At 43.0% G+C, this 19,173-nt stretch overlaps 1 protein-coding gene across 1 annotated transcript in view; it reads right to left on the reverse strand.

Moving 5' to 3' along the window:
• Positions 1–19,173, reverse strand: part of TRPV4 (transient receptor potential cation channel subfamily V member 4) — a 207,092-nt gene that overhangs the window by 101,324 nt on the left and 86,595 nt on the right. Inside the window, exons 3-5 of the mRNA XM_073672732.1 lie at positions 14,798–14,970; positions 13,216–13,368; positions 7,947–8,087 (exon numbers count right to left, since the gene is read on the reverse strand). Coding sequence (XP_073528833.1) covers positions 7,947–8,087; positions 13,216–13,368; positions 14,798–14,970 — 467 coding nt within the window. The remainder of the gene's footprint in view (positions 1–7,946; positions 8,088–13,215; positions 13,369–14,797; positions 14,971–19,173) is intronic.

Genomic DNA, 19,173 nt, shown 5'->3' on the forward strand with positions numbered 1-19,173 from the left:
GGTAATTGCTTATGCTAGCAGAAAGTTGAGACCCACTGAGAGAAACCCTGAGAATTATAGCTCCTTCAAGCTAGAGTTCCTGGCAGTGGTGTGGGCAGTCTCCGAACACTTCAAGCATTACCTGGCTTCTTCTAAGTTCACTGTGTACACGGACAACAACCCGTTGACACACCTGGACACTGCAAGACTTGGTGCCCTAGAGCAGAGATGGATGGCCCGGCTGTCCAATTATGAATTTACTATCAAATACCGGACAGGGCGTGCAAATGCCAACGCAGATACATTGTCCAGAATGCCTCACTTGCAGGACGGGGGAGAGGATCCAGAAGAACTGGAAGAAATTGAACTCCCTGCATTCCACCGTCATGGGATCACCCAGTGTTCCCACTGCGTAAAGGAGAGGTGCTCTGCCACCGCTACGTTCAATCCCTTACCCCACCATGGCTGGGCAGAGACACAAGATAGTGACCCCGCAGTCCGCCTGGTAAAAGAGATGCTGACCCAGGCTGATGCCCACCTTGATCCGGATGCTTCAGAAGAGACCAAACAGCTGTGGAAGGAGAGGATCAAGCGGTTTCTCTGCGAGGGGAGGCTGTGCCGCAGAACCGTCAACTCTCGAACACATGAGCTGACCTGGCAGGTAGTGGTCCCAAGGCGAGATGCGGCTATGGTCCTAGAAGCATACCATGACGGCACAGGGCACTTTGGATGGAAGAAGCTGGAGTTCCTGTTGCGTGAGCGGTTCTTCTGGGTAGGCATGAGAGGAGCTATAGAGAGATTGTGCAGAGACTGTGGCCCGTGCAACCTAAGGAGGAAGGACCGCACCAGCCAGAAGACTCCCCTGCGGCCCATCATCACAAAGCAGCCCCTTGAGCTGATGGCCCTGGACCACGTAAAGCTGGCTCCGAGCAGATCGGGATACGTCTACGCCCTCACAATCGTAGATCACTACTCCCAGTTCCTAGTGGTGGTCCCTGTCAAAGACTTAACAGCTCAGACGGCAGCCAGAGCCTTTCAGCAGCACTTCTGCCGTCCACATGGGTATCCAGAGCAAGTGTTGACTGATCAAGGTCCAGCGTTCGAGGCTGAAGTCTTCCAGGAATTCTGCAACCTGTATGGCTGCAAGAAGATAAGGACAACGCCTTACCACCCCCAAACCAACAGGATGTGGGCGAAAATGAACCAGGTAGTAATAGACCTGCTCAAGACGTTGCCCCTGGAGGAACGCAGCCTGTGGCCTGAGAAACTGCCGGATCTGGTGGACTTGTATAACCATATCCCAGTAAATTCTACCAACTGCACCCCAGCTTACCTAATGAGAGCAGGACCTGGTAAGCTGCCAATTGACCTGGAGATGGGAGTCCTGACACCCGAGGACACCTCACCAGAAGCAGACTGGGACACAGAACGACAGCAGCAGTACCGGAAAGTACAGGAGAGTGTGGAGCTTAGTCTGTCTCAAGCAAGGGAGAGGCAAGAAAGGAATTACAACCAGCATGCTCCTGCTGCTCCCCTGGCACCTGGAGAGCAGGTCTTGAAGAGGAAGAGACGGCTCCACAAGTTGGATGACCAGTGGGAGAAAGACCCGTACACCGTACTGCCCTCAAGCCATGAAAACCCAAAGGTATGTATTATCAGTAAGGATGGAGGAGAGACCACAGCCACTGTCTCCAGAGACCACCTTAAAAAGTGTCCCGAGCAGCTGCAAAGTGCTGATGAAGACCAAGATAGCCCTCAACCCGCAGAGGAAAGGGAAGAAATGGTCAGTACAGTGCTCGGAGAAATTCCCCAGTCCTGGACACAAATCAACAACGCTATAGTGGTACCCGTCCTTACCTTTCTCCAGCCAGCCCCTCAAGGGCCTGCAAAAGAGCAAGTAGTGTTGGAAGAGCAAGTGGCCCCGGAGGCAGAAGAGTACATAACAGCAGCTCAGGAGAATGAACCCTCTGCTAGTAGTCATAGTTAGTAAAGCCGAATAAAGACTTGCGTCCATCAAGTTCGACCTGTTAGTTCTGTAATTGCTAAAGTTGATCCAGAGGAGGGCAAAAACCCCAAATGATTTAGCCAATCTTCACCTGAGGAAAAATTCCCTCCCGACTCTGAAACCAGCAGTCAGATTAAATCCCTGTATCAACCTACTATTTTATTCTATTTTTAAGTATATGCAGAAATCTGCCTGGTATCTAGAAAAGCATCCAGTCCCCGCTTGAACTGGTTTAGTGAATCCGACATTACCGTCTCCTCACTCAGTGAATTCCATATTCTCACTGCTCTTACCGTAAAGAACCCCTTCCTATGCTGGTGCTGAAACCTTTTCTCTTCCAGTCTTAGTGAATGCCCTCTTGTTACCGTAATATCCCTCCTTTTGAACAAATCCCGGGCAAGGTCTCTATACTGTCCCCTAACATATTTGTACACATTTATTATGTCCCCCCTCAACCTTCTCTTTTCCAGGCTGAATAGTCCTAGTTTTGCCAACCTCTCTGGGTATTGCAGTCCCTCCATTCCCTTTATTAATTTTGTTGCCCTCCTTTGTACCTTTTCAAGCTCATTTATATCCTTTCTATATATTGGGGCCCATAACTGAGCACAGTATTCCAAGTGTGGTCTGACCAGTGCTTTGTACAGTGGAAGAACAATGTTCTCATCCTTTGCAGCTATACCTCTTCTGATACATCCCATTACCCTGTTAGTGAACCTGCCATGCCGTGGTGAGCCAAAGAGTACGCAGAAAGCTGCCCAACCTACCCGTAACATCTGCAAACACCTCTAGTGCAGACACGAGCACACCCAGTACACAGGGGGTGGAAACAGGGGACCCGAGTAGAGTACCACCAGACAGTGGGTTACGTAAATTGCAATGTTAATTAGTGTGCAAGCAACAAACATTTTATGTTTTTCTAGTTACCCGACAGGGTTCATGGACTAACAGGTTATGGACAATGAATAGCCGGAACTGTACCTTGTACATAGTTGCACCTGGTAAGGTGCCCTCTTTTGAAGATGACCACAGAACACAAAACCCGTGGAGGTGGCTGAAGACGTGGTCCAACTCCGGATCATCAAAACCCTGTAGCCACCTCAGGGCCTTCGTGGAGGGTTTGGGACGGGTCCCTCAAAGTGCATCATGGGTGACAAGGACACCTGGTTACGGGAGCGCCGTGACCTAAAAAGACTAAACTTCTTGTATATATGTTACTGTATTGTTATTACCTGTTGTGTTTTTGCAAAATGTGTTTAGTCCCAGAGTACTAAATTTCACTAGGGGGGAATGTGGCACCCCAGGTCTGGTCGCCACAGTGGCAGCAATGTCATGTCTGAGAGCAGGTGGGAGGTTCCCTGGTTAGGGACAATTAGCATGCAGCACCTCCTGCCTCAGTCCAGGGAGGGGAGAAATCTGCCCTTTATAAACTGGATCTGGGGCGGGGTTAGAGAGACCAGTTAGAGACAAGCTCCAGTGAAGCTGCAGATAGGGACAGGTCAGCAGCAGGCTGAGGAGTCCCTGTAGGCAGAGGAGAAACACGAGGCCAGGAGGGGAGCTAGCAGAGCTCATCCTGGCTAGAGACTTACAAAACCGAACACTGGAGTCCGAGGCTGTGAGAGTTATAAGCCCAGCAGCAGAAAACCACCACGCAGGGGACTTCAAGTTCTCTGGTCCAAGGAAGCCCGGAGGCTCAGCCACACGAGAGGGACCACTACTGCCCCGGAGGGGTGAGAAGTACGGAAGGCCCGAGTCGCCAGTCATACGGGTGAGAACAACACGGTACACTCAGGGACGTGGGCTACCACAACACTACAGCAGGATAGACAAGAAAGAGTGAAGTCAGCACAGTAGGCCTACAAACTCCCCCTGAACAGCGGGATTTCCCAGTTGCTCTCAGACTGACCAGGCCTCCCTTGTTAACCTGTATTCCGGACGGGTCCCTTAATACCACCAACAGTAAAGACCCTGAGTTGCATGACAGACTCCGTGTGGTTACTGCTGCTCCTGCGCACCATCACCACCAACATCCCTATTTACTGCCCTGAGGCTATACTCCTCCCGTGGGGAGTTATACTATCCTCTGCTGCACCCACAACACCAGCCTCAGCGGTCTGCTCTGCAGCGGCGGTTCACTCTGACCACAATCCACGGGTGGTGTATTCAGACATTCAGCATATAGACTGCCTTTTGGTTTGACCGCCCTGGGCACGGACCGGGTCAACGCCACGGAGACTACAACCCCCAGCATCCACAAAAGGTCCGGTTCCGGGTATCCCCACACACACACGGCCCAGGGGGCGCGTCACACACACTGTCATCAGTGTACAATCTGTGTGCTGCCTGTGATTAACATTGTAATGGCTAAGAGAAGTTATGTAAAAAAAAAAAAATCATACATGAAAAATTATTGATGAAAAACACATTAAATTAAAACACACTGGCGAAAATCAAAAAATGAACAACAGCCCATGTTTTTATGTCTGATAAAATTCATGAATGTCTTAATGAGACCCAAATAAGTTTTTTTGTTACATGCATTTATAAGAAAAAAATATGGCAATGTTTTTTTCAAATTATGATTTTTATTACAGAACAAAATTAGTAATCTTGCAATTTTCATACTGGCCACTGGCGTCTTTTAGACTCATGTCCTTTCAGGAAGAGTTTAGAGCGATTTCCTTATGAAGTTCAGTATTACAATAACAGGTAACGCCTCTATACACATCTGATAACACAGGATCCACCAATCACAATAGATGATGTCACATCTGACCCTGCTCACCTTCCCTTCCCAATGACCTTTGCACACAATCATTAGACACTTCAATACAGAAGTACACTTTACAAAAATGTGATTTAAATACTTCATTTCCAGATGACAAAGTCTTTTTATTGCCCAACCATTTAGCCACATATACATACATAACAGATTTTGATCAATGCCCTGGATAATCACCATAATGATCCTTGCAGCAAGGGGTTCATTGTTTTCTACTGAGGGCTTTAAAGTTGTGCAGCAAGCAGCAATGCCCTCTATAAATGTCATCATTAATGGTATACTGCCACCAATGATAATTTTAACTGTGGCACAATTCATGAACGATAAATTATTTTGTCTTATTGTAATGCATTAAAAAAAGAGCAATTACTGTTACATATCAGAAGAATTTCTGTTTAGCTTTCCATAGGGTCCATTTACACTAAAAACAAACCTGCAAACCTATAGAAAATGCAAAAAGGAAACGGTGTGAGACATTCATTTCCTGTTCTGAGTCCAAATGGTACAAAATGGTTGCTACTGACATTTACTTGAAAGTAACCTAGCTATACTAAACAAAAGAAAGAAGTGCATACAATATTAGACTTTGTTCCCTCAAAGATATTTAACTTTTGGGTGCCCTGGACAGTTGTAGCCTTCATGATAGTGATTTTTTTTCCATTTTTTCATCCCAACCATAGAGGCACCATCATTTTTTTTCATTGACTTAGCAATATAAAGGCTTGGTTTTTTTTTTCCAGGACGAGTTGTGTTTTTAAATGGCACCACTTTGGTGTATATATCATGTGTTGAAAAAAAATTCTAATTTTCTTGTAGAAACTAAAAACAGCAATTCTGCAATTTATGACTTTCATTTTTATAGTGTCCACTGTACGTTATAAATGATGTTTTAACCTTTCTTTCCATAGGCTAATACCGTTCAAACTATTCCAAATTTATATGGGGCCCAAAAGACATTTGCACATGGGAGACCTGGGGGCTATTTTTAGGCCCCAGCTGCAGTAGCAACTTTGTGGTTTATTGCATTTCAGTGGCTCGATAAAGTGGTAGAGTTAACCTCTCCTAGTATATATCCACTTCAATGCTTAAGTCACTATGGACTAGGGCAGACCTGGGCAAAATGTGGTCTATGGGCCAGAACTCTGGCTGTTCCACTTCAGCTCGTGGACAGATACAGGTGAAAACACTGAAGTGTTAAACCACTGACCCATGGGCCACACTATGCAGCCGCCGTCCTCTGCCCAGCGTCCAGATTTCATTGCTATCTGCATCCTCAGAATACAAATAGTGGCGACTATAATGGTGGAGGAGGGAGCCACCGGCTCCTCATTACCCATTCAGCATGTTTGACTGAGACAGAAGACGCAATGACGGTACTACACGGCATATGCTGTGCGGAGCATCAGTGCACACAGCAAAGACTGAAGCAGAGCACTGGGGGAATGGGAGTGAAGTTAGTATTTTTATGTGTAAATGTGTGTCTGTATAAAGGCGGTCTATGTGGGGGCTCATCCTGTATATAGTGGGGCTGTGTGAGGGCTCATCCTGTATATAGGGGGGCTGTGTGAGGGCTCATACTGTACATAGGGGGCTGCGCGAGGGCTCTTACTGCATATAGGGGTCTGTGTGTGGGCTTATACTGTATATAGGGGTGTCAGCATAGTTAATTCTGCCATTAAGTGATACAATTAATAATATAAAATAATTCTGGAACTGGACTCCTAAAAAAGTTAAAGGAGTTATTTGGGAATTTTTTTATTTTTTTTTACCTAGGCCTAAGAACTAACAGGCAGGTGTCTGCCAACTACTTGCCTGTTAGTTTTTAGGCCCATAGTGAAAAAAATACAATTGTCGTGGATAACCCATTTAACATAAAAATGCTTCAAAAATTTTCCAAGCCCAGAATTCTTCCTCCTAGGATCATGAGAATCCTCTTTCCCCTAAAAACCATGCGTTTTATGTTTAAAACCTGACATTATACAATTAATTATAAATGGCATTATACAATAAAATGTTTTACTTATATTTGTAAGCAGAAAAATATGATGTATTTTTCCCAGCTGCAAACATACCATTATTTTAAAAAGTAATATATAAATAAATATGGTACATTGTAACAACTTTCACTACTTGTAATTCACTTTATACTGGACACAGATCATAACAAAATCACAAGACATTAAAGGGAACCTGTCACTTGAGAAAAACACCATTAACCTGCAGATTATACCCATATCTGCAGGTTAATGGTGTTCTGAACCGGCCTGGTGCCCGCACTAAGAGGAAATTAACTTTATTCCTCCTGGCAGCGTTTGGCGTTCAGTCACGGGGGTGACTGACAGCCGACTCTAAGGGCACAGTCAGGCAGCCGTATTGCTCGTGCAAGGATCCCATCGCAATCCTCGGACTGGCCGTTAACTATCCTGGCCGGAGCGTTGCAGCTGCATAGAAATATATCCTGTCACGCTCAGGTCAGGAGAGTCGGCTAGTCCGAAGATTGCGATCTGATCCTCGCGTTAGTAATACTGCTGTCTGACTGCACCCTAATACTGATCTTGCTGTCAGTGCCGGGGGTGCGGTTACAGCCCCCTATACACAAAGCGGTAACTAAGCCCACACTGGTGCCACCCCCGTGACTGAAAGAGCAAACCTGCCAGGGGGAATAAAGGTTAATTTCTTCCCAGCAGAGGTCTCAGTGTGGGCGCTGGGCAGGTACAGAACGCTATTAACCAGCAGATAACCACATATCTGCAGGTAAATAGCGGTTTTTCACATGACAGGTTCCCTTTAATGAGCATAGTTAATTCTGCCATTAAGTGATACAATTAATAATATAAAATAATAATTATAAAAATTAATATGTTAACATTAATATTGAGCCTATTTGTTCGGCCCCCCACAACCGTCACGGTGTTTCATATGACCCCCCTCAAGTAAATTAATTGCCCATCCCTGGACTAGGGCATCTTAGTGGTGAAATGGATAAGAGTTACTCTATCTCTGGTCCAAGTCATTGTAGCAGAAAGTCAGCTGTAATATACAGTACCTGCTGTTGATGACAAAAGCTTAACTCCTCAACCCATGTCATCATCCAGCGCCATAAAATTACAGCAATATTAGCGGTATATTATCAACAGCAAATAAATAAGGCAAATTTATAACTAAAAGCAAGTGAAGACTTACCAAAGTAGAAATATCCACCCTCGTCCTTCGGTTGAAAGAATCGCCCTCTGGCCTGAGCATGGACATCAGCTCCCTTCTCTACTAGTAACTCCACATAATGCTTACAGCGTCTTTCAATAGCTATGTGTAAGGCAGTTTGCCCTGAAGGAAAAATAGCAAACACAACAAATTAGCGCAGATTCAGATCAGGTATTTTTATGCCATTTAACTTGTCTGTTATTTTGCATTGAAAGCGTATTTCAAATTATGTAGAGAAACGAATAGAGTGCAGGATTGCGTAACAGAAAAGTTTTATACATCGTTGCCAAGTTAAAGAGACCCTGTCAGCATGATTTTACATATGGAAGAAGTTGTATGGCTGTATAGGCGCTTGTTCCCTAATACAAATCATCCCTTTATTGTCAAGATCCGATGTGCAATTCATGAGAAATTGAGCGTAGAAGCCATATGCAAATCAAGAAGTGCACTGGGGGTGTGTCAATGTAAATGGACTGCTTCTTTTAAAGGGGTTCTCCAATAATGTTATAAAATGGTATGCATAATATAATTCAAACAACAGCTTATTCTAGTCCTAGTCACGTGTCAAGACTTGTGTCTCAACTAACAAGAGCTGTATCATATATATCTCAGTCGGCCAGCAACAGGGCTGTGATATGTGAAGAAATACACTGCTCAAAAAAATAAAGGGAACACTCAAATAACACATCCTAGATCTGAATGAATGAAATATTCTCATTGAATACTTTGTTCTGTACAAAGTTGAATGTGCTGACAACAAAATCACACAAAAATCATCAATGGAAATCAGATTTATTAACCAATGGAGGCCTGGATTTGGAGTCACCCACAAAATTAAAGTGGAAAAATACACTACAGGCTGATCCAACTTTGATGTAATGTCCTTAAAACAAGTCAAAATGAGGCTCAGTATTGTGTGTGGCCTCCACGTGCCTGTATGACCTCCCTACAACGCCTGGCCATGCTCCTGATGAGGTTGCGGATGGTCTCCTGTGGGATCTCCTCCCAGACCTGGACTAAAGCATCCGCCAACTCCTGGACAGTCTGTGGTGCAATGTGACGTTGGTGGATGGAGCGAGACATGATGTCCCAGATGTGCTCAATCGGATTCAGGTCTGGGGAATGGGCGGGCCAGGACATAGCTTCAATGCCTTCATCTTGCAGGAACTGCTGAAACACTCCAGCCACATGAGGTCTGGCTTTGTCCTGCATTAGGAGGAACCCAGGGCCAACCGCACCAGCATATGGTCTCACAAGGGGTCTGAGGATCTCATCTCGGTACCTAATGGCAGTCAGGCTACCTCTGGCGAGCACATGGAGGGCTGTGAGGCCCTCCAAAGAAATGCCAACCCACACCATTACTGACCCACTGCCAAACCGGTCATGCTGAAGGATGTTGCAGGCAGCAGATCGCTCTCCATGGTGTCTCCAGACTCTGTCATGTCTGTCACATGTGCTCAGTGTGAACCTGCCTTCATCTGTGAAGAGCACAGGGTGCCAGTGGCGACTTTGCCAATCCTGGTGTTCTGTGGCAAATGCCAAGCGTCCTGCACGGTGTTGGGCTGTGAGCACAACCCCCATCTGTGAACGTCGGACCCTCATACCACCCTCATGGAGTCGGTTTCTAACCGTTTGTGCAGACACACGCACATTTTTGGCCTGCTGGAGGTCATTCTGCTGGGCTCTGGCAGTGCTCCTCCTGTTCCTCCTTGCACAAAGGCGGAGGTAGCGGTCCTGCTGCTGGGTTGCTGCCCTCCTATGGCCGTCTCCTGGTGTACTGGCCTGTCTCCTGGTAGCTCCCCCAGCCTCTGGACACTACGCTGACAGACACAGCAAACCTTCTTGCCACAGCTCGCATTGATGTGCCATCCTGGATGAGCTGCACTACCGGAGCAACGTCTGTAGGTTGTAGAGTCCGTCTCATGTTACCACGAGTGTGAAAGCACAACCAACATTCAAAAGTGACCAAAACATCAGCCAGAAAGCATTGGTACTGAGATGTGGTCTGTGGTCCCCACCTGCAGAACCACTACTTTATTGAGAGTGTCTTGATAATTGCCAATAATTTCCATCTATTGTCTATTCCATTTGCACAACAGCATGTGAAATTGATTGTCAATCAGTGTTGCTTCCTAAGTGGACAGTTTGATATCACAGAAGTTTGATTTACTTGGAGTTATATTCTGTTGTTTAAGTGGTCCCTTTATTTTTTTGAGCAGTGTATATTTTCTCCTCACCAAGCGCAACATGGTTATTTCCAGTTTTGTCCTCCTCAATGTTAATTTATAGTCCCCTTCTGTGCAGTCAGTCTCTGTTCACTGCTATAAAGCTGTTCGATTGACTGAGGAGGATGAAGCTGGAGATAACCCTGTTATGGATGAGGAGGATGAAGCTGAAGATAACCCCATTGTGCTCAGCAAGGAAAAGATATACTTCTTTGTTCATCACAACTCTGCTCCAGGCAGTTTGCAGTGTATGTGATACAGCTCATTAGTGGCAACACAGGTCTAAAGGCCCCGTCACACTAAGCGATGCAGCAGCGATCCCGACAACGATACGACCTGTCAGGGATCGTTGCTGCATCGCTAATACATCGCTGGTGAGCTGTCAAACAGGCAGGCTCACCAGCGATCAGAGGAGCAGCGATATCGTGGAAAGAATCGTTCCACGATGTCCTGCTCCCATTACCAGCCTGCTGCTTAAGCAGGAGCAGGCTGGTAACTATGGTAAATATCGGGTTACTAAGTGCGCGTGTGCCCCTAGTAACCCGCTGTTTACCATGGATACCACTCTGCTACGGTGCGCTGGAGCCTCCGCTCACTGTAGCAGAGAGGTATCCATGGTAAACAGCGGGTTACTAAGTGCGCGCGTGCCCCTAGTAACCCGATATTTACCATGGTTACCAGCCAGATCGTTGGTCCCGCTGGTCACACACAGCGATGTGTGCTGGCCAGCGGGAGGCCAACGACCAAAAAATGGTCCAGGACACTTTGCAACGATCAGCGACCTCACAGCAGGGGCCTGATCGTTGCAAAGTGTCACACATAGCGACATCGCTGGTGAGGTCGCTGGTGAGTCACCAAAACCGTGACACAGCAGCGATCTCGCTAGCGATATCGCTTAGTGTGACGGGGCCTTTAGGAGCTGGAGGTCTTCAGTCTACAGCCCGTCCTGACATAGGACAATAAAAAGATAACAATACTTTTCTGGTTAGATTCACTAAGGGTTTTTAATACATTTTAAACTATTTCCAAAATAGTAAAGACAAGTCTATTTTTTAGACAATTTTTATTTGTCTCTCTGCTCAGCCTACCAGATAAAGGAGTCCACTACCTTTATTAACTAAAGGTCCCCATACACAATAGGTTAAAATACATCTAAATGGGTATGGAGGCCTCCTGATACTTCCTGTAAGGGAAAAAGTAAGTCTGACAACCAAATGGTTAACTTTGCAAAAAGGACAGTTGAAACCTTAAGCTTGTATTGCAGGTTGTGCCATGTGGGTAAAGCAGTGAGTTATCTCGAGGAGTAGTCTTCTTGACACCTAGACCTACAGTGGGGAAAATAAGTATTTGATACACTGCCGATTTTGCAAGTTTATCCCACCTACAAAGAATGGAGAGGTCTGTAATTTATATCGTAGGTACACTTCAACGGTGACGGAATCTTAAAATAAAATTTTGGCTCATTGTGTCTTTGGAGTGTGGGAGGAAACTGGAGAACCCAGAGAAAACCCACACAAACACGGGGAGAACATACAAACTCCTTGCAGATGTTGCCCTTGGTGGCATTTGAACCCAGGACCTCAGCACTGCTAGGCTACAATACTAACCACAATAAAGCTCCGCACAAGTTCTGTTGTAACAGATTCAGCTATTAGTGGTTTGCTCTGAAATGTACACAGTTATCACTATATTTACACATAGTTTAAAAGAGAATGGAGCAGCAACAAAAAATGCAAGGTAGGGTGCAAGGCCTCCCAGACACAAATCCCATAAGTCTAAATAGTATAAAGTTCAAAAGAGAAGGCAGCACTCCAAATTCAGTGAAGAAAAGTGGACTTTATTAGCCCATCAGATGTGGCTGGCCAGCCACATCTGATGGGCTAATAAAGTCCCTTTTTCTTCACTGAATTTGGAGTGCTGCCTTCTTCTCTGTTGAACTATATTTACACATAGAGATAGAAGGAAATCAAAACAAGCTCTGTGCAGCAAGAGCAGAGAGCCGATATTAGGAGACCTGCTCTGGAAGCTGCTCTCTTTAGAAGTGGAGAGGGAGGGGGAGGAGGGTGAGCAGCTAGCTGCTGCATAGAAAGAAATGGGCTGGAGTTAGTCCCTCTCCTGAAATGTAGGTCCTGAAACTGCACACTCTCGTCCACGGTCTGGAGGTTGAGCTCTATGGAAACCAGCTGTACTCTATAGCAGATAAAAGCTGTTATTGCAGGAAGATGACAGCAGATAGAGAAATCAAGTCAATTGCAAACTTGCTTATTTTAACGCTGTCTAACCAACTAAGGCAATTTAAGAACTTGAGCGTACCTTTTTAAAGTGTTTTCTGTTATTTTTCTTCTCTATTTTATAATTGTTTTGTATATTTGTGTATAGCCTTTTTTGCGTCGTTTTACTCATTTTCCTTGTAAGTGCTGTACTTTTTGTATGAAAGCCTAAAAGTTTGATCCCTTGTATGCTCTTAAGAATCCAAAGCCTTTCTGGGAGTGCTTGGCATTTTTACTGTTGGACAGCAATGTGTACTTTGGGGACTCTTCAGCCCATTTGTTTAGTAATACACATTGTTGTGCATCTGGGGTGTGATTTATGCTCAATTTGCAGTTTGAGTGGTAAGTACACAATTGAGTAAATCGAAACAGCTTAACTCTGCAGTCGCATCCAGGTCACATGCTGAGAAGTGTGTACTTGATATCCCCCAACAGATTATGCCAGGTGGGGCTAGTGGGGGGAGAAAAGTGAAGGGTGGCTGGAATTTAAAAGCACAATCCTTTTGTTTTCTGTGGAAATAGGGCACTGTCAGAAGATAAGGCTCTGTGGCTTGGAGAAGATAAGCATGTGGATTTGAGAGAGATAGCAGTCAGACAATACTAGGGTGCTTGAAAATAGGGTTTTTAAACCAGGCAACCCCATCAAAGTGTTATTACTGAAATAAAAGTTTAATCTTACTAGTAACATCAACATTTACGTTCATTAATTTCAGTAAAACTAGAGGTGCCACCACAGTACATAAAAGGTATATATACCTCTATAATAAACATCCCGGAAAGGAGAATTGATAAATTCACGAAGATTTCCTGTCTTTTCAGCAATATCGGCCAGGAGAGGGATTGTGTCATTCTTGCCTCCTTGTAAATTTAGTAGAGCTTTCGGTAAGCAAGTCTTCCCTGTTGATGGCTCTAAAAAAAAAAGAGTTACAAACACAATATAAACTTTTTTTTAAAATTACATTTAAAATATTTTTTTATTTCATAAAAGATAGGATCTATGTGAAGTTTTTCATTGTTTTACAGTACTTTTGTCACTCATGTAGCAAAAAATGTAGTTGCTATAGCTCGTACTTGTATACAATGCTTGTAGTGTATTATGTATGGATAAAGCTACTGTAGCATATACTTGATTATAAATTATATTATCTGAGCACTGCAACTGCATTCTGGAACTGGACTCCTAAAAAAGTTAAAGGAGTTATCTGGGAATTTTTTTTTTTTTTTTTTTTTTTACTATGGACCTAAGAACTAACAGGCAGGATGCTGCCAACTACTTGCCTGTTAGTTTTTAGGCCCATAGTGAAAAAAATACTAGGATCATGAGAATCCTCTTTCCCCTAAAAACCATGTGTTTTATGTTTAAAACCTGACATTATACAATTAATTATAAATGGCATTATACAATAAAATGTTTTACTTATATTTGTAAGCAGAAAAATATGATGTATTTTTCCCAGCTGCAAACATACCATTATTTTAAAAAGTAATATATAAATAAATATGGTACATTGTAACAACTTTCACTACTTGTAATTCACTTTATACTGGACACAGATCATAACAAAATCACAAGACATTAAAGGGAACCTGTCACTTGAGAAAAACACCATTAACCTGCAGATTATACCCATATCTGCAGGTTAATAGTGTTCTGAACCTGCTGGTGCCCGCACTAAGAGTCTCGCTGCCGAGAGGAAATTAACTTTATTCCTCCTGGCAGCGTTTGGCGTTCAGTCACGGGGGGTGACTGACAGCCGACTCTAAGGGCACAGTCAGGCAGCCGTATTGCTCATGCAAGGATCCCATCGCAATCCTCGGACTGGCCGTTAACTATCCTGACCGGAGCGTTGCAGCTGCATAGAAATATATCCTGTCACGCTCAGGTCAGGAGAGCCGGCTAGTCCGAGGATTGCGATCTGATCCTCGCGTTAGTAATACTGCTGTCTGACTGCACACTAATACTGATCTTGCTGTCAGTGCCGGGGGTGCGGTTACAGCCCCCTATACACAAAGCGGTAACTAAGCCCACACTGGTGCCACCCCCGTGACTGAAAGAGCAAACCTGCGAGGGGGAGTAAAGTTAATTTCTTCCCAGCAGAGGTCTCAGTGTGGGCGCTGGGCAGGTACAGAACGCTATTAACCAGCAGATAACCACATATCTGCAGGTAAATAGCGGTTTTTCACATGACAGGTTCCCTTTAATGAGTTACAATTACTCCATAAGTGAACTGTGGAATTTGCTTACATTACAAGCTTAAAATTCCTGCAGATTAAACATCACTGGATGCTTAAAGCCAACTTAAAGATACACAGGACTATTTGAATGTTTGCACCTAACCTCGAAATTCCTCATCGGTCAATCTCTTCTTCTGAGACACTAAGAAAGGCAGGAATCCCTCCAGCTCTGCGGTGGCACCTCTTGACACAATGTCAAATAGTATGTGTCTATTAAACATCTTGATGACTCGAGGGGGGTCAGGGCTTGAGTTCTGGGAATTTTGGTTATCCTTCCTGGAAGAAAGCAGATCACATTAATGTTTTAAAACAGACAAGACACCTTACATGGGAAGTAATTACACCGCTGATCTTTGTCCATCTACACAGTACATAAATCTTGGTAAAAAAAAAGAGCCACCCACATACTGTACCATTGTAATTTTTACTATCAGTGGCTCACTGAAGACTATTTTTGAGACCAAGTGTTCCTATTAAACAAAGCTCTTCCTAAAGTAACAACCCCCACAGGACGGTGTTCATGGATGAAATACGCAGTAAACGTTTTGCCAGTTATAGCGCTGGCCACTTTCACGACAAAGATTAATTGCTAATATAATAGTATGTAATGACTCCAAAATGAAAACAAAAAGAAATGAAGCAACTGTGCTAATAGTCTTGAATAAAAATAAAAAAATATCTAGCAGTTGTGTGTATTCAGCTCCTATGCAGATTTTTATGTCAACCGTGATTACAGACTACATACAAACTGTGTAGTTGAATATATAAATTATATAATACAGCCATTCTGATCTGGATTTTCAAAATAAATACATAAACCCCATCACGGTTAACAATGTTTGCATTGTGATTTGTGAAATCTGGTGACAGGTTCACCTTAATTTACTAGAGCAGGGTCCTCAAGGGCCACCAACAGTGCATGTTTTCAAGATTTCCTTAGCATTGCACAAGGTGTTGGAATAAAATTATCACTTGTGCAATACTAAGGAAATCCTGAAAACATGTACTGTTGGTGGGCCTTGAGGACTGGAGTTGTGCACCCCTGTACTAGAACAACAAAGATTTCCCAATAAATAGGACTCTTTATAAACATCAAGGTATTCTACCATCGTTTCACATTAAAAATACACGAGTAGAGATATATATATATATATATATATATATATATATATATATAAATATAGATGTATATAGATATATATAGATATATACATAAAGTACAGACCAAAAGTTTGGACACACCTTCTCATTTAAAGATTTTTCTGTATTTTCATGACTATGAAAATTGCACATTCACACTGAAGGAATCAAAACTATGAATTAACACATGTGGAGTTATATACTTAACAAAAAAGTGTGAAACAACTGAAAATATGTCTTATATTCTAGGTTCTTCAAAGTAGCCACCTTTTGCTTTGAAAATGTGTTAATTCATAGTTTTGATGCCTTCAGTGTGAATGTACAATTTTTCATAGTCAAGAAAATACAGAAAAATCTTTAAATGAGAAGGTGTGTCCAAACTTTTGGTCTGTACTGTATGCATATATCTATATATATATATCTATATCTATATATATCTATATATATCTATATATCTCTATCTATCTATCTATCTATCTATCTATCTATCTATATATATACACACACACACACACACACACACACATACATACACAGGACAGACCAAAAGTTTGGACACACCTTCTCATTTAAAGATTTTTCTGTATTTTCTTGACTATGAAAAATTGTACATTCACACTGAAGGCATCAAAACTATGAATTAACACATGTGGAATTATATACTTAACAAAAAAGTGTGAAACAACTGAAAATATGTCTTATATTCTAGGTTCTTCAAAGTAGCCACCTTTTGCTTTGATGACTGCTTTGCACACTCTTGGCACTCTCTTGATAAGCTTCAAGAGGTAGTCACCGGAAATGGTCTTCCAACAATCTTGAAGGAGTTCCCAGAGATGCTTAGCACTTGCTGACCCTTTTGCCTTCACTCTGCGGTCCAGCTCACCTCAAACCAGAACTCTGTGTGACATTGACCTGGTCTCTAATCTGAGCTGCTGTTAACCTGCGATTTCTGAGGCTGGTGACTCAGATAAACTTATCCTCAGAAGCAGAGGTGACTCTTGGTCTTCCTTTCCTGCGGCAGTCCTCATGTGAGCTAGTTTCTTTGTAGCGCTTGATGGTTTTTGCAATTGCACTTGGGGACACTTTCAAAGTTTGCCCAATTTTTTGGACTGACTGACCTTCATTTCTTAAAGTAATGATGGCCACTCATTTTTCTTTACTTAGAATTTGTATTATGGCAAGAAAAAAGCAGCTAACAGTCTATTCAGTAGGACTATCAGCTGTGTATCCACCTGACTTCTGCACAACACAACTGATGGTCCCAACCCCATTTATAAGGCAAGAAATCCCACTTATTAAACCTGACAGGGCACACCTGTGAAGTGAAAACCATTTCCGGTGACTACCTCTTGAAGCTCATCAAGAGAATGCCAAGAGTGTGCAAAGCAGTCATCAAAGCAAAAGGTGGCTACTTTGAAGAACCTAGAATATAAGACATATTTTCAGTTGTTTCACACTTTTTTGTTAAGTATATAATTCCACATGTGTTAATTCATAGTTTTGATGCCTTCAGTGTGAATGTACAATTTTTCATAGTCAAGAAAATACAGAAAAATCTTTAAATGAGAAGGTGTGTCCAAACTTTTGGTCTGTCCTGTGTATGTATGTGTGTGTGTGTGTGTGTGTGTGTGTATATATATAGATAGATAGATAGATAGATAGATAGATAGATAGATAGAGATATATAGAGATATATAGATATATATAGATAGATAGATATATAGATATATATATATAGATATATGCATACAGTACAGACCAAAAGTTTGGACACACCTTCTCATTTAAAGATTTTTCTGTATTTTCTTGACTATGAAAAATTGTACATTCACACTGAAGGCATCAAAACTATGAATTAACACATTTTCAAAGCAAAAGGTGGCTACTTTGAAGAACCTAGAATATAAGACATATTTTCAGTTGTTTCACACTTTTTTGTTAAGTATATAATTCCACATGTGTTAATTCATAGTTTTGATGCCTTCAGTGTGAATGTACAATTTTCATAGTCATAAAAATACAGAAAAATCTTTAAATGAGAAGGTGTGTCCAAACTTTTGGTCTGTAATGTATATATGATGTTATATGGTCAATGATCCTAACAAACACCCTCCCCCATCATCATCTGTTGGAGAACAGTCAGGAGACCCTTGTACAAAGGAGACTTTCAGCCGCAGATCCCACTGACCTGTCGAATATGTATTGTAAGAAGGCAGGCGGTAATGTCCAGGATGGCAAGTATGTGTTACTGAGATGGTTTTTAATTTGACTGTTTTTTGGGGATTTAGGAACGGCCAAAAGAGCCTGCGTGGGAAAGGCCTTATAAATGCACTTGGTCGAGCTCAGGTAGTAGTGTGAGGAGGCTGGAGAAAGATATAGCTGGTGGATATTCTGTAATGCAGCCTAAGAGGTTCCTGTAATACCACGGTGGTGAGAGCATTTGATTTACTTTGCCTTACCCAGAGACAGGAGTGTTTTGTCATTCATTTGTGCTGTAGAAAGGCTGTTTCATTTTAGAGCTGTAAAGTTTATGAAGGACAATAAACTTTATTCTGTTTTAATACAAAAACTCTGTGCCTGTGCGTATCCAAACAGCTACCAGAGAGCTGAAACCTCTACAGTATGTATATTCTTAAAAGGAACCTGTGAGTTTTGATAACGTTAATAGAGTACAGATATTTATTTATTTTACTCACTTATATAGCACCATTAATTCCACAGCGCTTTACAGACATTATGGGCACTGTCCCCCTTGGAGCTCACAATCTACATCCCCTATCAGTATGTCTTTGGAGTGTGGGAGGAAACTGCAGAACCCGGAGGAAACCCACACAAACACGGGGAGAACATACAAACCCCTTGCAGATGTCGTCCTTGGTGGGATTTGAACCCAGGACTCCAGCGCTAACCACTGAGCCACCGTGCTGCCCATATGGAAATTATCTGCAAGTTAATAGCGTTATGAAGGTGCCTGATCGCTGTACTGAGAGTGCATGCACTGGCACTTTGACTGACAGCTTGCTCAGCCATACATATGTGCAAAGCCAGCTGTCAGTCTAACTGGTGTTTCTTGGGAAATCTAAACATTTTCTCCCAGGTGCCTCACTTTCAATTCTGTGGTTGTGCACCTTTTTACTGCTACTAACCTGCAGACTAAACCTGTGTCTCCAGAAAGCGTTACCCGACCTTTACTTCGTAAAAGGGAATGCATAATATTCAGCTTTAAAGAGATTCTGACATGTAAAAAAAATGCTATTAACCTACAGATATGGGCTAATCAGAAGGTTAATAGAGTTCTGATTCTGCCCGGCGTCTGCACCTCGCCTGCACTGAGGGCCC

This window comes from Phyllobates terribilis, unplaced genomic scaffold (assembly GCF_046119375.1).
Source record: "Phyllobates terribilis strain yellow unplaced genomic scaffold, ASM4611937v1 Scaffold_1__5_contigs__length_1240528914, whole genome shotgun sequence".
NCBI lineage: Eukaryota > Metazoa > Chordata > Amphibia > Anura > Dendrobatidae > Phyllobates > Phyllobates terribilis.